This window comes from Pyxicephalus adspersus, chromosome 6, assembly GCF_032062135.1.
Source record: "Pyxicephalus adspersus chromosome 6, UCB_Pads_2.0, whole genome shotgun sequence".
NCBI classification, from domain to species: domain Eukaryota; kingdom Metazoa; phylum Chordata; class Amphibia; order Anura; family Pyxicephalidae; genus Pyxicephalus; species Pyxicephalus adspersus.
Genome location: NC_092863.1, coordinates 40,150,438 through 40,170,288, shown reverse-complemented (window position 1 = coordinate 40,170,288; position 19,851 = coordinate 40,150,438). Strand labels below are relative to the sequence as shown.

Genomic DNA, 19,851 nt, shown 5'->3' with positions numbered 1-19,851 from the left:
TTGATCTGACATGTGTGTCCAGTGAAGGGTACTCTGTAAAACATGTGACACTAGTCTAAACAATGTACCAACTGTTGCAAAGAAATTTCCCAGGAATAAGTATGCACATGGAGGGGGTGGGTTTTGCAGTTTAACAATCTCAGGCATTCCTTGAAGAAAGCCTATCGGCGAAACGCGTCGGATTATGAGATATTCTTTAGCTTTTTCTTGAATAGGGATATTTATTTCTAGTTTTACTAGCCTTACCTCCCATGAATTATTGAATGGGAAAAAGCCAACCAAAAACCACTACTGATTGTATTCAGAAATTATTTCTTATTTGTCACAAATATTGTCTACAATATAACCTTTATTTAAAAAAAACAAAAAAAAAAACAGTTTTTCCATTCTTTTGATCTTTGTTTCATATTTTAAATATGTACTTTGCATACCTGTTGATGAGGAAAACAATGGCAGCAAACAGTTCTTCATAAAGTCCTGCAGCCATTCCTTCAACACATTCCACTCCACTCATTTTGGGTCCTGGGGAAAAACATTTAGAAATCAATACTTTTAGTATTTATATTAGCAATTCAAAGAAAAGGCAGCTCAGAAGAAAAATGTTAAAATTCAAAGGTAAGGGTTCCATGTAAAGGCATATTCTGGGAAAGTAGTAGAGAAATAGTCATGACTTTATAAAGAAGTATCCGTCATAAACTGTTACTACAACAGGAACCTACAGGACCATTTCAAAGAACCACATACCCGCTTTGACCATGAGCTCTGTTTATGTCAGTGGTCAATCATAAATAATCATTCAAGTCAGTCCTGGGTAACTTATGACCAAAGACATTGCGTACAGCTGTGCCCTTAGTTAACATTTGTAGTTAAGTGCTAGTTTTTGCACTTTTTGCTTAATCAATAGATGTGTGGTTGAATGTTTCCAAACTACTAAGTGTGTAATATTGCTCAATACCTAAATATTGACTGCTAAACTAGTAGCATGCTACCAAGCCAGTTGCTGCATAAAAAGCTAAAACATTGCTGGAATTAAATATATTATCAGAAGGGAAATACATGGGTCTACCATTTGTCTACACAAAGCATTTATCATCTACTTTACTATTTTCCCCTGAAAAAATTGAAGATCAAAATCTTCTAAAAGATCATGAGAATCATGGGAACATTTATTATGACAGTAATATCATAATAAACTGTAAACTATACAAATAAGGACTGACAGCATTACAGATTCGTTATAGGTTCAATAGAAGTTGACAGGTTGCTCAGTCTAATCTTTTTAGGTAGGTTCTTAGTAATTATACTAAATGATGTTACAAATGTGATATTGTTATAAAAACATACGCCCACCTAGATGTGGGGAAGTAAACTTCCACTTTAAAAATTTGCGATCAGGCAAGGATTTATTGCAGAAAGAGACAGGTGATGTCCCTTCTTCAATAAGCATTATTACCTGCCTGATCGCTCATTTCCACTGTCAAAATCACAGTTTTCCTTACAGCTGCAGGAATTAAATAAACTCCTGCATACCTGTGTGGGTGTTATGCCATCCTGCCTGCCAAAACAATATGGCCAGAGATCAGAATGTGAAAGAGATAGTTATTATTTTTATTAATAAACAGGATTTATATAGCGGCAACATATTACGCAACGCTGTACATTAAATTGGGGGGTTGCAAATGACAGTCGGATAAAAACAGTGACACAGGAGGAGGAGAGGAGCCTGCCCTGAAGAGCTTACAATCTAGGAGGTGGGGGAAGTATGACACAATAGGAAGATCAAGAGATGAAAGAAGTCGATGGTGGTGCCTGCAACAGGACAGGGACAGGTGAATATAAACTAATCCAGGCGGTGCTGAGTTTATAAGGGACATCTGTATAATGGGAAAGTACCTATATTTTTAATTACCTAAAAATATGGAACATATAGAAAAAAAAAAAAAATATATATATATATATATATATATATATATATATACATATATAAATAAAAGTATTTTTTTCTTTTTCAGGCTTGTGATAGAACTTCTACTTTGCAAGCTCCTCTCTCGTCTAAAATCCATTCTGTTGTACAGAAGAGAAACAGCAGAATACATAATACAATCAAGCCAAATGTTCTTTATTAGATGCCAGTTTGCATGCTCATACATTTGAAATCCTGGCAGAGGACTGTCTGTACACCTGGGCTAGTTGCTAGGAAACAGCTCACCTTAAATAAGCTTTCAGAACTATTCTGGGTTCTCTGCTTGGCAGATATGGGAAGAAGAAGAATAATGGCCATGCAAATATCTGAGGTCCCAGGCCTAACAGCACCATGAAAATAAATTATCTCTTAATTTAGGAATACAGAAAAAAAAGTAGTGCTGAGTCACTTGGACATTGAAAACCGGGCGTTATCATATTATAAATTACATTCATTGTACTGATGTACTGTGGGAAAGTGTTTTGTGTTCCCTTATGTTAATTTATGCTAAGTTTGCCAACTAATTACAATAAAGCTCTTCAAAACTGTATGTTTTAGCAGTAATTATAGTGCTATGAAATTTTTTCATGTTATTTTTATAAATGTTATTATATTTTTATGAGGCAGCTGAAACAATTTATATATTATTTGTGAAACATGTAGTTTTCTGGCGAGGCACCATGTAGCTGGTGTAGGCGTAGCGAAGAATAACGGTGATGTATTGCTATAGCGTTGTTTTATCATATATGTGTGTGCATCTATATAGGACATATAGGCATTAGATGGTGTAGGCGTAGCAAATAATACCTATGAAGTATTGCTATAGCATTGTTTTATCATATGTGTGTGTATTAGTTGGTGTAGGCGTAGTAAAGAATAACTTGTCATAATGTTGTTATATTATGTATGTGTGTATCTATATGGGACATGTGGATATTTCCAAATTCACAACGATAATATTACAGGTGACATTATCTTTATAAATTATTTGTTATTTAAGTTATTTGAGTGCCAAGTGTCAAAATATTAAGCAGAATATTTACTTTATTCAAAAAAGGTACCATACCTATCTTAGCTTCATCTTCTTGGTTACCCCCTCTGGCTCCAAGTGTGACCTGTTCAATTATTTGCTTGAGGTGATGTTTAAAGACAGCTGTAGACAGTTCTTCACAATCACAACCCAAAACATTAGCTGCATTGTTTGCCCAATCAAATTTCATGAATTGCTTCCTTCCAACTAAAAAAGAAAAAAAAACAATATTTTTGTTAAACATTATTTCCAATTTTTTCTTTAATGGAAAAAATACAACTTTTTATGCCTGAAAATAAAAGAAAGTTCAAGTAGGGATGTAAATTCAAAAAACACATTTAATGATTATTTATGCTCTATAGATTTAAAACGTTAAAAATGCAATAACATTTTTTTAATAAAATCTTAATAAGATCTTAAAATACAAAAAGCAGTTCAGGACACAATACTTAGTCACCTCCCCTCAGTGCAATACCCAATCTTTATTAATAATATTATTACTACAAAGTATTTATATATAATATATATATATATATATATATATATATATATATATTTAGTGCTGACATATTACGCAGTGCTGTACAAAGTCCATAGTCATATCACTAGCTGTCCCTCAAAGAGGCTCACAATCTAATGTTTCTACCTTAGTCATATGTCTTTCATACAGTCTAAGATAACTTTTAACCTAACTGCATGTTTTTATTTTTATTGTATTTGGAATGTGGGAGGAAACCGAAGTACCCAAAGGAAACCCACACAAACATGTGGAGAACCTACAAACTCCATGCAGATAGAGTCCTAGCTGAGATTCAAACCTGGGACCTAGTGCTGCAAAGGCCAGGGAGCTAAGCTCTGAGACACTTTGGTCTGGAAGACCAAGAGCTCTACTGTGAATTCTGTCAAGTTAGGGAGATATATATTAATATACATATATATTTTTTGTTTTTAATGCGTAACACGCATAATGGGGTCCCCAGAGGGAAAATGCATACCATTGGAGCAGTGAGGCCGAGACCATAGTTGGAGTTTATGCATGAACAGTATAATCTCTCGTTAATCATAGCACACTATCAGTTTTTAACTGTTACTTTAGGGAAGAATTGAAAATCCATCATAGGTTTTAACTGAATATTATGAGCAACAACAATTTTTTTGAGAGATAATGGTTTACACACCAATCCATGTCTATATAAGCAAAAATGATATATTAGAGTGCTTGAACATACAGAGGTTTATCCAAATTTCGAAAATCCAGTACACATATATCATATGAAGTAAACACACCCTACCATAAATATATGTGCAAGTCATATCTAGTCTACAATAGCCCTGTGTAAATAAGTATACAGATACCATTTAGAGCATATTACATTGATTTCTATAATACTTCAATCTTTGTATAGATACAGGTTAACAGGACCAGCAAGTGTATGGAATTAAATAAACAGAGAGGTCTTATATACTCTTACAGGCCTGAAGGAGTCCATACATGGGAAAATTTGCAGACGTAAAACAAAAAGGAAAGATCAGGAGTACTATCAAAAGAAAGAGGTGGAGGAAAAGGTACAATTTTTCGTGGGAGCTGTACCACTTTTCTAAAAGTGCCACCTACTAAATATTCTAGTGCCCCTAAAACAAAAAGTTTAGGTTACAGATAAGCTGAGACATGATTTTGTAATCATAGAGGAAAATAATAAAAATCCCTACAAAACACATAAACAACAATAAATAAATTACAAGCTTTTTATGCCCTGTCAAAAACATTTTTGTTCTTGGCTTAAAATACAGTTTTTCTTTAGAGCAATGTAAAATAAAATAAAAAGAGAAATCAAGTGAATCACATATGATTGGAGTGGTTGATGCTATGTACCTCTGTCCTTGGTGCTGAAATCCAAGGAATCTATGATTCTTAATACACAATCTAATTTCCATTCCTAGTTCAGGTCCCCTTTCTAGCAATTGTTGGTATAACTGGTACAATATTCATAGAGCTGTCCACCTTTATGTGGTATCTGTATGTGATGTGATATGATATATCCACATATGTATTATTAGAAATGCACTGCATTCATCATCCCAAGTAGACAGCTAACATGGTGAGAAGGATGTTTCTCTGTCCAGTCTGTGTCAATATAAGTCCTGCTAATCAGCACTGAACCTCATAGCAGGAAATGTGTTAAATTTACACTCATTAATTAGCAGCCTTAAGAAATCACTGGCTTGTCACCAACAAAGAAGCTTCACACTTCCACCCCAGTTGGTACAAAAAAGGAAGGTAATTAAGGGAGATTACAATGTGACTTGGGAACTCAAAGCTAAACTGCTAGTCTATTACCATGAATGGAAGACAATTTAGGTGAGAGGTTAATGAGTAAATGATTAATACCCTAAAGGGAATATGATGGCTGAAGAACAGCATTCACTTTTAAGAAAAAACATGACAATAAAAGCAAAGGAACTTGTGCATTGCTAAACAAATTAAGTAAAACAGCATAGAAAATGACCACTTCAAACATAAACTGACACATTTCATGGAACATTGCTCATTCAAAGAGCATAGCCTGTACTATTTAATGGAATAACTCATGTGTAACAGCACAGTGTATCAAAGCTAAAATTGCACATTTCCATGTTTACTTGACTTTATATGTTGTCTTGCAACACAGCTCTTTATAGATGTTGTTTGAAAAATATCAAAACAGAGAAAACAACATAACCACCAGATTTTCTTTTGGCTTATCATTACTACTGTCTGGAACATCAGTGGACAAACGTTTCTCCCCTACCCCCACACTAAGTAAGTGCCAGGCTTTGCTTGGCATTTTACTCAACGATTGTTGGCCGTTTATTTTAATTATCCTAAAACTCCTATGTAACCCACCAGAGATCAGATAATACAGCATTTCCAGCTGCCCCATCTTCGGGACCCTTTGTAGAAATGTATGATGGCAATTGTGGCTTAAGTGCAAAGCTATACTTGACTTGTCCTACTGCCCTGAAGGCTCATTTTTTATGGGACATTCAGGTAGGAACCAACCTTCCTATTTCCTGAACTGAGGATGCCCTTATAGACCTACTACTAGAAATGCTGCTTACCTTGTCTTTGGCTTTATTAGTTTGTGTTAGTGGTCAAAGACATTTATGGAGTAGCATTATGCACATCAAAGTTAGTGACAGCAAGTACCGATTCCACTGGAAGTTTTAGAAAAAATTAGGTCGTCAAGAGCAGCCAAAACTTTTTTGTACAGATTTCCTACTGGTTTACCTAATGAGACCCTCTCTTCACACTTTTAATACTAGAAACAATCTTCCCATCTGGCAGTGTATCTGTAAAATTGTTTCATGTATCTCCCTGTAAATATTGATGGTATTATAATAAACCAGCCTGAGACCATCTTGGATGTCACATCAGAATCCCCAGGCAGATTTAGAGCTGTCATTTAAAAAATGAGCTGTGGATTCCCTGGTATCATTTTTTTATGTTTGAGGTTCACAGAACACCATCTCCTTTATCTGATGATTTGACAGGGAGACTGATAGTAGCAGATGGTGAACAGCAGAACACCTAAGTGTATGTATAGGCAAAACTTAATTTAGTTGTTGATAGAGTATGGACCACTTAAAACCCCATTTTATTTTTTGCTGTCTGTGTACAAAAGGAAATATTGAAGGGAAAGTTAGGAAAGTTTCCATCTTAGACACATTTTCCTAGAAATTATGTTCATATAAGAGGAGTTCTTCAATTCCAGATTCCCCTTGACTTTGTTTCTTGGTGACCATTGTCACCAGTACATAAAGAGGGGTGAATCAGCCCAGGGGGGTTTAAGATTGCAACATAAACCTGAGAGGTCTCATCATTCTAAACACTAGAATAAATAAACAAATAAATGTTTTGCATAGAGATACAGATCAATAATACCAAAAGTGACCACGTTTGTACAATAGTGTCTCTGCTGTACATATAAAATATATAAAATTACTTTTCTTACCCTTAAATTCCTTTACAAGTAATTCTGCAGGCTTCTGATATCTTTCTATACAGCAGCAGGACCAGGGACCAGCACATACAAGTATTGACTGTTTTAAGTGGTCAGATTTATTAAACCTACCATCAGAGGCTGCAATTGTCCATGAAATTACTATTTTCATAGCAATCATACTGACCCTTTTATTTCTTTACTTGAAAATACTGACCTAGTTAAGGTCTCCAAAATACAGACTTTTCTCTGACTGCCAGGTTTACTGATAGAGCTATAAACAAATGTACAAACTGCACATTGTCCTTGAAAAACTTAAACAACCCCCTATGATGACTAATTAAGAGATAATATTCCCTTATCCTAATTTATTATAATATAACCCTATAAGCCACTAGTGTGTGAGATGATTGGGCCCTTGCCAGGTCAGAGAATCTTTGGATGGTGATTGGTGGGGGTCCACCTTGCCACTCTATTTACCTTGTGATGATCACTTATGGTAACATGAACATTGTATAGCCGGCCCTCTCTGGCAGACTCTTTACAGCATTGTATATAAACAGAAAAGGAATCTGTCATATGTAAGACAAAACTTTAACATTACAGAGTAGATTTACACAATTGATTCTGCAATCACATCAACAGTGAAAGTCACCAACACATTTTACCTTGTCTAATTAGGGAACTGTCATGGAGTTCTTTTGTTAGTAACAGATTCCATTTGATGCTCCTGGCATCCCTATTTATAGTACCTAAAATTCCAGATGTCGATGTAAAAAAGTAACAAAGAAAGTAAACGATATAATACATGGGAACATTCTTGCTTCCCCTTCTCCGGTGATCCTCCTTGAGGTCCTGTGTGAATGAATCAAGCCCGGTTACTATGCTAACGTGATGCCCTGGTACCGTTGTTTATCTTGTCACTCAGGAGAGAGCAGCTTATCTCTGATAATGGTGCATGGCAGGGGGAATATGTGATTCAGACAAGAGGTCTTCACAGACATGTTCGCTAACCATCCCCTTGTCTATTTGATGCTGAAAGCCTGTAAGACATTCTGCAATATTAAAGGCTGCAGAGAAATCAATTGGAAATATAATAAAAGGGCAGTGACTCATATAGATCAGAAAACGTCCCTTTTTGGCTTGCTATCTCTATTCTTCTGGTAAATGATGGCTTTAATGAAAAAGACAGATTCTGAGAGAGCTGTATATAACAGGGCAGCTCAATACCATGGAAAGCCAAAAAGGAGATGAACTTGTTCCTTTCGGGCATGCACTTTTAGAGAATGTTTGTTGGGGGTCATAATTCAAACTGATAGCTAGATGACTTAATCCCTAATATGAAATACATAAATCCACTACAGAAACTGCATCACTAGTGTTTGCTAATTGCATTATGTATGTGCATATATGCATGTCTTATATTATATGTAAGCATAGAAAAATACATTATTCATAAAGTCAAATAATATGAATGCAGCCCATATACGTTAAAGGTAACTCCAAGCAAATTAAAAATTTACAAATGTAATAAAATTATTTAATGTGTTTTTACACATAACTACCATAAGTACCTGAGCATTTCTTAATGTCAGTCAGCTGTAACTTTGACCTGGAAAGGAAGAGACACTCCTTTCTTATACAGGGCTTTCAGTCTACATCCCTGAACTTACATCAAGTGAATAAATGAATTGATCTGATAATAAAAACATAGGCCTTTAAAAAATGTGGTAATATATGCAGATTTGGAATGTTTGATTGCAATGGTTGCTTTCTAATTTCAGTTCAACACTAACAACTGAGCATACATGGCTATTTAGCCCTTGGAAGAATGGTTTACCAATATACCTGTATCTACCCAATGGCAGACATAGCCAACAGTGGGCTCCTGTGTAGAACTGAACTGATTTGGAATTTAAGCAGAAAGGTCACAGACATAGGATTTGTGGCATTCGCCTTTTTGCTTTAGGTCAGCATCATAATTAGACTCTACATCTTTTACATTAAATTATTTACTGGTACTGTGATCAGATATGCAATCTCTTTAGCATAGAAGATATAAAAATAATACACTGATCAATTATATATAGCACTAAAGTTGTAATTAGTGTGTTGAAAGAGCTCATTTATGCACACATCAGTTTGTAGAGGGTTAGTATAATTTAATGAATAAAAAACCTGAGAATAGCCTGGGAAAATATTCTCTTTTCAAAAATCATCTATTTGAGAATTATGTGTATGAGATTACATTATGGGAATTATGTCAGTTTCCAAGTCAAGACATGTCATGTAAAAACAAAGCCTGGAGCAAAACAGTCTATAACATTGGTTTACTGCTGATCTATGACCCTGATATGTAAATGTACTCTTTGGTTAAAGTGGGATTTGTCAAAAAGCTTGCACATGTACTGACACTGCGGCAGGCAGGATTTATACAACAAAGACAAATGTGTACCAACAATCAATAGATTTTAATGAAATGGATCTTGCTCAAACCTGCTTCTGTTTTAAAAAGCTAAAAGGATTTTTGATAGGATTCACTGACAAGCAGCCTTGTTACTTGTTGCTGTCTAAAAAAAAGAAGATGGATGTCCATAATTTATCGAACAATAATATTCTTAGCTTCTTCTTCTTCTTCTTCCCTTCACTGTTTAATATATTCTATGTACAATTTTAGTGACGTTTATTTAAAATGGAAGCAAACTCAAAATATAAAAAGTTCCCAAGAGGTAGAGGTTTTTGGCAGGAGACATGCAGGGAAAAAAAAACTTTTGCTTGGCTTCTGGTAGCTTTTTTGGTTCTTTGTATACACATTCTACAGAGCATAAGCAATACAATGAAGAACCTACCTCTATTCAAAACCCTGACAAGATTGGGACAAGAAGCTGGGGACAATGTAACTCCAGCACAATTGTATGTGTTTGCTGGTAAATTAGGCCGTGATTCTAGGAACCCACACTGCCATAAAGCATGTAGAGCTCATGCTATCCACTGGCTGTTTGTAGGTAAAAAGTGGGATCTTGTTTTACTTCCTATCTTAAAAAAATCCAGCCCATCATGGAAGCATTGAAAATTGGATCTCTGTTCTCAATGCCCATATTGTATTAGGGTTAATAATGAGTCACACTCTTCATATTCCATTTTTTACTTTTTTGTTTTTGAGCTAATAGAAGCTTTCAAACGATCACCTAGTTAAGAATACCATCTTATAACATAATATAATAACATTGTTAACACATATTTTCACTGAAAGAACTCCACAAACTTTATGTTACAGCATGTTCTGGCAGTCTATCTATGGAAGGCATATTGGGTCTGATTTACTGGATCACCCAGGTTCGCACATGATAGTCTATCTTCTCCTGTCTTGGAGAGCTATAATAAATCAGATTTCTGCACTTAATGTTACAATTTTTTCTAGTACTTTAAAGATTAATATACTGTACCAATTTACAGGATGTGGCAGTACAAAGATAATCTCATCGGTGTGCTGCTTTTCCTTCATTATGATTTAGAGGTCTGTGTGGAGAAGGGACTGTATATATTACATTTAAATGTAATTCTCAAATGGTTTAAAGACCACAAAAAGGCAGACCACATATACAACTAAAAACATTTGTTTGACGCACCTGATCTACATTTACTACAAATATTTCAGGTAAACATTGATTTGTATGCAGTGCTTGAAGGATAGTCAAATTCTAATCCAAAGTTTAAAGTGTGCAAACTCCTATATTTTACTCTCAACCGCACCGGATGTATTCAAGAATTGATCATTTTGGCTTAAGCAGGCTGGTCTAGTGCAGGTGCTGGATTGTAATGTAGGGAATATTGCATTCTCAGACCATGCACCAGTACTTCTCATGCTTCATCTGGCTTATGCTTCCCCTAAGTCCTGGCACTGGAAGTTGAATGAGTCACTTTTAGATGATCCTGTGGTGCTAGCGGAGTTATCCACCGAAAAGAAATATTACTTTGAATCAAATGTCACTTCAGAGTGCTCCCCAACTGTTGTATGGGGGCGCACAAGACAGTGATTAGGGGACTCCTCATAAAGCATGATGCCAGGATGAAGAGGGAAAGGCAGGCCGAGATCTCCACTCCACTCTCAAACAGCTACAGGAATTAGAACTCAATCACAAACATTCACTTGATAAACAGTTGGGTGCAGAGTTAACCCTATTACCACAAAAATTGGCCTCATTATGCCTAGGCTCCTATTAAGTGCCGGAGAACATATTATGAATACGGTGACAGGACCAAGGAGGTAGGAGGGCTGGGTGTTCCCAATTTCTCTCTTTACTATATGTCGGCCCATACGGTCAGAATTGTAGATTGGTTTAAACATGGTGAGTTTAAACAATGGATAGGGGCTGAGCCGTCCTTTACGTCAGTTCCTCTTACAACACTCCCCCTTAATATGGGCTACATGGATGGCATACCAGAAACCCCTATTTAAACATAATCTATCCCCCTGACCCTTACCTATGTTTCCGATCATAGGTAACCCATCTTTCCTTCCAGGCCTGGTAGATGGAAAATTTGGAGAGTTGAGGGAAGGGGGGATACAACAGACTCTTCCACTTTCTTAAGTCCCTGCCCGCAGATCATGGAAATGGCTACCCGAAAACTGTATTTGAAAGGGCCTGTACCGGGAGTGGCCCTATCCAACACTCCTTGTCTTTATTATATGCTGAACCTAATTCGACCCCTGACAATATTACTCCTACCTATCTGCAGGCATGGGAGGCAGAGCTTGGGTGCACCTTGGAGGCTGAACAGAGAAGCAAGATTTTTTCTGCTGTGCACAGGTCCCCCATCAGCAGTAGGCACAAAGATTTGAACTTTAAGATCCTCTCTCGGTGGTATAGGACTCCAGATAAGATGCATGATGTTATCCCCGAAGTCTCGGACAGATGCTGGACTTGTAATCAGGAGAAAGGTACCATGCTGCATGTTTTCTGGTCGTGCCCGCTTCTGCGTCCTTATTGCGAACAGGTGAGGGCACTCATGCAGAGAGGTACTACTTACAATGTACCCGATGATCCCGGGTATTTCCTTCTACATCATAATACACTTTCGGATAAGGCCTACAAAGTCTCTATTATAAGACATCTAATAGTGGTGGCTAATGCATGTATACCTGTATTTTGGAAATCAACAATACCCACTGTGGGTATGTGGCTCCATGATATCATGCTGATGGAGGATCTGACAGCCAGCTTGAGGGGCACCCAAGACAAATTTAATTTAGTATGGAGTAGTTGGATTTATTACAGAGACACTCAGGAGTTTAGGCGCCACCTGGACCCGACTTTTTCAGAATAGGGCGTTTTTTTCTACTGCTCAATACTGTCAGTATATCCTCTATTACCCTCAGGTGACTAGTCCCTATGTGAAGATGTGTCTTTTTTATGTTCTTCTATGTACATTTAACTGCTGATTTGACACGCTATTTATTTTCACCACGACTGTTCTTTGTTTTCTATAATATGCACATTATACTGGTTATTGTTTATTATACCTACCCCTATTATTACAGTTTTGTTACTATATTTTGTATGTTAATGATTGTTTTTGAAAATAAAGTAAAAAAAATAATGTTACTAAAAAAGTCTGCAAACTCCTTCCCTGTGCCCCTTTAGGTTTGACGGTAAAAGGCTGCTTTAAGTGACCCACACATCTTTATTTACCTAAATTGATGTTACTGGTATAGGATACTGTGGTGTATGACTACCCCATCTATGAGCATGAGATAGGTGAGAAACAATGAGTCATCTTGAGACAATTGTTTGTATATTTGTATATAACAAAGAATAATTGTGCAATATTATTACCATTGCATTCATTTTGTCTAATTATAATTCCTAAATATTATTTAATTATTCATAATAATAATAACAATGTTGTTATACTGTACTTATAGAGACATCTATCTATCCTTAAAATAATGGCATGCAATAATAATATACACATATTCCTATCTGGCTGTCATGCAGACTAATTAATAAATTGGTAGGCATAAAAAAATAAAATATAATTTAACAGTAACAAACAAAAGTAAAAGATGTGAAAAAAAAAACTTTTTTGTGGCAGCTAAGAGGTTAACTGAAATGGAGACGACTGCTACCAATGAGCACATTTTGTATCAAAACTTGTGCACTTATCACCCCCAGAGATACAGCAGTCTAATGCACCTTTAATTATAAACTAGTTCTATTCCTTCTTTTGAATATTTTATTAATCTTAATTAAAAGCCTGCTTACCTTCTTACTTTGCGACTACTGTTTCCAAGTTTTGAGCACTTTGTAGGTTTCAGTACAAATTTTACCATGCAATACTAATATATGTCAGGGGACTGAAAAGAAAATATTTAGTGTGGTCCAGGAAATCTATAAAATATTAATTTTCACTTCTAAAGCCTTTGAGAAAACACTTTTTGCTTTTTTACTTAAACCTATTAAAACGTGTTTGGTATCATATTATGGATATTTTCTGAGCACTTCATAAAGAACATTTTGCAAGCAGTCTCCAAAATTTTCCAATGCTTGACACCATGACCATTTTCCAATGCTACCCCAAATAATTGACTAATGTGTGCTGTTTTATCAGCATGGAGATGCTTGGGGTATGTCAGAAGCTGGGAATAAGTGCATTTACATAGGCAAACATACAGCATTTAAAGATACTTTTTAGGGATGAGATGATGGTTATTCAATACTTCACCAATGTATATTTCACAGACTTCAGAAAATGCTTGTCAGACAAACTTCTAAAGGGGAACTAAAGTTCTGCTTTAAAAATTAGTGATCAGGCAGGATTGCGGTCTTTTTCTCTCAAGAACACCCTGCATAGTCCAGCCAGCCAATCAAGATGGCCAAATATTTAAAACAGAGGAGAAAAAAGAAGATGGCGACACCTGCAATGGAACAGGGGCAAATAAGTACATTTAACAAATTGCAATCAGGCAGCAAGGGTTATTTTTTTAGCAGAAGGAAATGCAGAATGATTAATGGTCAGATCATTCACTATTTTTAGATTGTCATTTGCTATGTCTGGGCATTTGTTATGCTGCAGATGTGTCAAATCTCAAATCCTTCTCTGTTTTCTGGCCAAAGTCAAGGAAATCAGTTTTCATTTTTTAACATAAACTTCTCTACTGTGCACCAATATATGTTACTACTCCAGTTACTAAAGTTTAATTCTATTGTTTGACTTTTTCCAAATTAGATGTATCTTCAGATATAATAAATATACGGTAAATGTACACATGTTAAGCACATATATGAGTGTAACATATTCAGGTATTAATATATCTAATAATGATCACTCAAATGGTGATGACAGTGAGTACTGCCCCTAACAGTGCTTTTATTTTACTGTTAGCTTTGTTTCTGGCCATTAGGCAAGCTCCATGCTCCTTCAGACATCACCAAAGGTCGGTGTCTACTTTATTATTATTATTATTATTATTATTATTAAACAGGATTTATATAGCGCCAACATATTACGCAGCGCTGTACATTAAATAGGGATAGCAAATGACAGACTAATACAGACAGTGATACAGGAGGAGAGGACCCTGCCCCGAAGAGCTTACAATCTAGTAGGTGGGTTCATCTGGGGAGGTGATTTTGGAGAGGGAGGGGGTTAGGGATGCAAGGCAGTTTGAGAAAAGGTTGTGGTCAAGGTTACTTCCAAAACTTTCATGTTGATACTGAGATAACACATTGATATAAATCATTAAACCTGTGTGATAGCCTTTGTGTACCCAGTATTGTGCACACATGCCACACACAGTTCAGCCTTTTGCTGCTGTGTCCCCAGTCTGTCACTAGCCTGTGTTAAAGAAAAGCTCTTATACTGCTCAGCCCCCCTGTTTTCTCTCATTTTGTTGCAAGCCAGTGTAAAATACCATCACAGTTTGATACAGATTAGCCCTTAGCTGCCCTTATCACCCTGTGAATCAGCCTGAACACTAAACTGAAAAGAATGAAGCTGAGAGAAGATTGAAGAAAAGTAGACTGATGATCTCATTCTGCCAGGATGATCACATATAAATTTCATATGTGATTTAAAAAGCTCCAAGGTGAAAAGTGTTTTTTGAAATGCTAAGGTGGAAAATGTCCAAAAAGGATACATAAGAAATCATGTACAAATCTGTCAGAAAACAAAAAAAAGCTAAAAAAACATAGTGATACTAATACAAATTTATCTAAAGTATCAATTAATGACATTAAAATCTATATATATAAAATTGGATGTATGTATGAATGTGTATGTTCCACCATCACTTGAAAATGCATGGAGACATTTCAACCAAACTTGCCATACATATTACGGAGACTCATGTGAGTGCACCTGTCATCTTTGTACAGCGCTGTGCTATATGTCAGAGCTATATTTGGATGAAACACATGGAGACATTTCAACTAAACTTTCTATGTTCCACCATCACTAGGAAACGCATCAACACATTTCATGGAGACATTTCAAGCAAACTTGCTAGACATATGACTGGGACTCATGTGAGTACACCGCTGATCTTTGTACAGCGCTGTGGTATATGTCAGAGGTATATTTGCATATATGTATGTATGTATGTGTGTATCTATTGCTCAGCATAGTGTGCCTTTTGCTTATATTTTTTACATACTTTTTTTGGACTATAATTTAAGATTGCAATAAATAAATACCCAGGCAACGCCCAGTAATCAGCTAGTAACTCAATAAAAAAACAGGCAAAACAAAAAAAAACACATCATCTATCATTATTGACACAAAGGGCCTGATTTATTAAAGTTCTTCAAGGCGGGAGAGGATACACTTCATCAGGGAAGCTGGGTGATCTAGCATACCTGGAATGGATTTCTTCAAAGTAATTTGCTATTTGCTAGAAAATGTTTTAGATCCTGGACCAGATCCATTCCAGGTTTGCTGGATCATCCAGCTTCACTGACGAATGTGTATCCTCTCCAGCTTTGGAGAGCTTTAATAAATCAGACCCATGATGTTTTGAACCAATATATACCAATATATATATGAACCAATATATATATATATATATATATATATATATATATATACATACATATATACACTACATGTACACATATTTAAATATAATAACATATATAACTTTTAACCCATTACAGTTTTTTGATCTATTCAAAGAATTTCTGATGTGCATAAAAAGCTCCCCCACATTAGCAGTTGTTACAACTAATGGGGAGTTAGCGGAGTTGCAATTAGTTTTCCATGTAAGCACTTCCAGATGTTCTTTAGAATAATTTAGCAGAATTACCTGATTGAAGAGTGTCATGCATTGCCTATTATCTTTTAGCTGATGTGCACCACAGAAACTTCTGTGATATCTCAGCAATTGCATTGATCAGCAGAACCAGTTCCCCAGTTGATGTCATTATTAATGCAGCCATACTCATTTTATTCCATAGTTACACAAGGCTGGTGCTCTCTATTTCTGAGCTGCCAGCTTTTGGCAAAGATGAAAAGAAATTTTCATTTCCACATCAATTATTCAAAGGTCACTACGTCTCAAAGGCAACAAAAAATGGATGGTAAGAATGTTCAGAGAGCAAAACTTCTATAGAGGAAAAAGTGTGTCCCTCCCTAGATGCAGCATGGCATCTGCTCTTCCGAGATTTACTGACAGTATCAGTGAGCTCCAGCACGGTCTTCATTAAAAACCACAAGATATACCAACTGCTGGGACTAAACATCCACTAATGTTTCATCATTTTTACTGCTCATAGCTGAAAAGTCTTCCATATTCTGCTATACAATCCTCAAAGAAATGTGCATATGAAAAGACATTTGAAAGGAGCTAATCGTTAAATTTTTGATACTATGGAACCTAGTCTATGTTACTTACATATGACAAGCACAATATTTTATGTAGGAGGGTCTTTAGATGCAATATAAATCATAATTAACTGCAAGTTTATACAGTGCATACAAGTGATCATAAAGAGAATTGATCAAAGTAATGTCAAATATTCTGTTGAGGGCTATTACCCAGGACATTATTAATAACCTATACTCATTTGAGGACAGACAGACCTCCTCAATATGTTAATAGATATACTGAACAAAAACCCCTCTGTGGGGGTCTAAAGTATAGTCTTTCCCATCATATATACAGGAGTATAAAATTATTAATTTTAGGATCTATTTTTTTCACCAGCATTAAAACAAAATATAAAAGTTGAACAAAAGCATTTGAATATGAATATGACCACTGATGTGGTAAAAAACAGTTCCAATCACCAAATGCATCCTTATTATATATTCCTAGTCCCTTCTTGATGACATCGGTTCCTTTTGTCATGTATACAGTTACTGTTGTTATTCGTGATGCGAATCTATATGATCCATGATATACCACAATCACTTCCTCAGACAAATATACCCCTCAAAATTTAGTATCCAATACTGCCTGCTTTCTATGCTTTACATAAAATACAATCTTTAGGAAGGCCCATAGACTTGGCCATTAATAGCCTAGCTTTAAATGCTAGCCAGCTGTTGGATGAAGACCACATTTGATGAAATTACTCTTGTACGTAAGGGATACTATCTAGATGTCGTGAATTTTGGATATTGAAATTCAATGACCTGCTGATACATTTATAAGGTACCATTGATGTAAATGTATTCATTAATAAAATGTTGGATATTTAAATGTTAACATTGATTTGTTCTGGCTTTCATCTTTTAACGCTAGTCAATAAATAAAGGTTGATCAAATTTTATATGCAAATTTTATAAGACTAAATTTTAGACTTCCATAGGGTAATTTGTTCAGTATATTTGTGATCAAAGTGATGTTTTGAATATGAGGAACATGGGAATGTAAACACGGAGCATTATAACCACTGAAATTTACTGAAGTGTGACAGCATTAAATGTATCATGTGCCAACCCACCTATTGAGTTTGCCTATACATATCCTCTCTAAGTTATGAAAAAAATGGTCACATTCTAACTGAAGCCAAATGTCTCATTACCAAACATTGGAAGTTGACCTTCCCCTCCTGGACTCTCTATCTACTATCACAAACTAATACACAAGTATATGACTTGTTATATATAAATGATATTATATATTTTTATAAATACAAAAATACTTGTATATATTTCAATACTTTGTTAATTACCCCCATCAGAGGGGACAAAATGCTTAAGCATCAGTAATTGTACCCCAAAAGTTATGATATCCATCTACTCCTTCTTTCTATTTTCATCTTTTGGTTTTATCTATTGTTGGATTTCAGTGATGTTCTTAATATATTTTGTTAATGATTAGGTACTTTGAAGTACTGGAGAACACAATTTATTATGGTTATTTGTATTGTTTTGAATTTTCATTAACATTTGATATTTTTCCTTTCTTCTTTTGGCCGTAATCTATGTTGTTGTTGTATGTTATTTTACTCTTTATAATTGACACTAAAATTACCATAAAAAATGTAATATTTGCCATATGGATGGACAAAAAAAAATACCTAAAATGCTAAGATGTGTTTTCTTATAACAAGGTTGTGTTTACTTGATTTAGACGTAACTTTACAAATATATCACACATCTATTACATACACATCTCTTTGATCTCACTATTAAAGTCAGAAGTTCACCATCAATTTGCAGTTGAAGATAATCAACAGGAAAAATGTTTGTAAAAATTTGGATATGCTGTGCATTAGATAAAAAAGTGGACTTTCTATGCCATCAATGGCAGCAGTGAGCTCTACACCAAGATGTTAAGTCTGACAAGCATTCGGCTTTTAGAAAGATACAGGAAACACCAGTTTTGTAGTCACATTAGACATGCATCCTAGGAACTTTAAAGACAGGAGACTAAACAGATAAAACAGATGTTACTAAGACATAGACATGCTAATATATAAAAAAGTATACAAAAGCACACATAACTGTGTAACTACAAACTACAAATCCCAACAGGGCCATGGTAGGTCAAATAGTTCTGCAACAATCAGTTAGCTTTGCCAGACAGAAACCAGTACTGGCAATCTTCAAAGTTTTTAAAACTAGGACACAAATATAATTTGAGCTGCTCCTTAAGTCTGATCACTAACTGTGCTATGCTCATCATTTCATAGTGAGTAGGCGTTTGCTGACTAGAAGTCAGTATGCTGGAAGTATCAGACACGAAGTGGTGTAAGTTTACATATTCAAAGACTCTGGTACAAATTTACTTACAGTGTTTTTCCTTTTCAAAAATAACTTTTTTAACTTGAAATATGTATTTGAACTTGTAATAATTTGACTACCACTATTTCATACCAAGAACCAAGGGGATTTTTTAACATATCTAGATAAACTTTCATGAGATTAACTCCAAGTTTTGTATAGTAAAAACGTAACAAAAACTTTATTATGTAGCATAATAAAATAAATATATCTTTGATAAAAAACGACACACAGGGAGCACAGTAGGTAAAGACTGGGTCAGAGAACTGGTATTGTCCCTCTTATCTGCCAATCGTTCCTGCGTTGCTTCAAGTATCTGAAGTCATCGGTAGCTGCAGGCTACTGCCCTTGAATTTTCTCTTCTCCATCTCTTCCACTGTTCCTAATTTTCACTAAATCCAGTAGAATGTAAATTAGGCATTTCTTTGGCAGAGTTTAGAAAGCTGAATATGAAGTTTCCAGTTTAGAACAGTAACAAAGTTCCAGTTTGGGGTTGTACCAGTTGAACCAGGAATGATTGATTTCAGTTGCTGTCACAAGGCTATCTGCAAGTATAGTACTTTTTAAGATTCAGAACTGACTCTGCCTGACCCTGCTGTTCTACTCCAGTGGCTAAACTGAATGTTAGTGACTTGCCTAGAACAGTA

The 19,851-nt window shown here is 35.4% G+C and overlaps 1 protein-coding gene across 1 annotated transcript in view; it reads right to left on the bottom strand.

Moving 5' to 3' along the window:
* The window catches only part of MYO18B (myosin XVIIIB), a 262,438-nt gene that overhangs the window by 177,392 nt on the left and 65,195 nt on the right, over positions 1-19,851 (bottom strand). Inside the window, exons 13-14 of the mRNA XM_072413906.1 lie at positions 3,030-3,201; positions 432-522 (exon numbers count right to left, since the gene is read on the bottom strand). Of these exons, the coding sequence (XP_072270007.1) occupies positions 432-522; positions 3,030-3,201 (263 nt within the window). The remainder of the gene's footprint in view (positions 1-431; positions 523-3,029; positions 3,202-19,851) is intronic.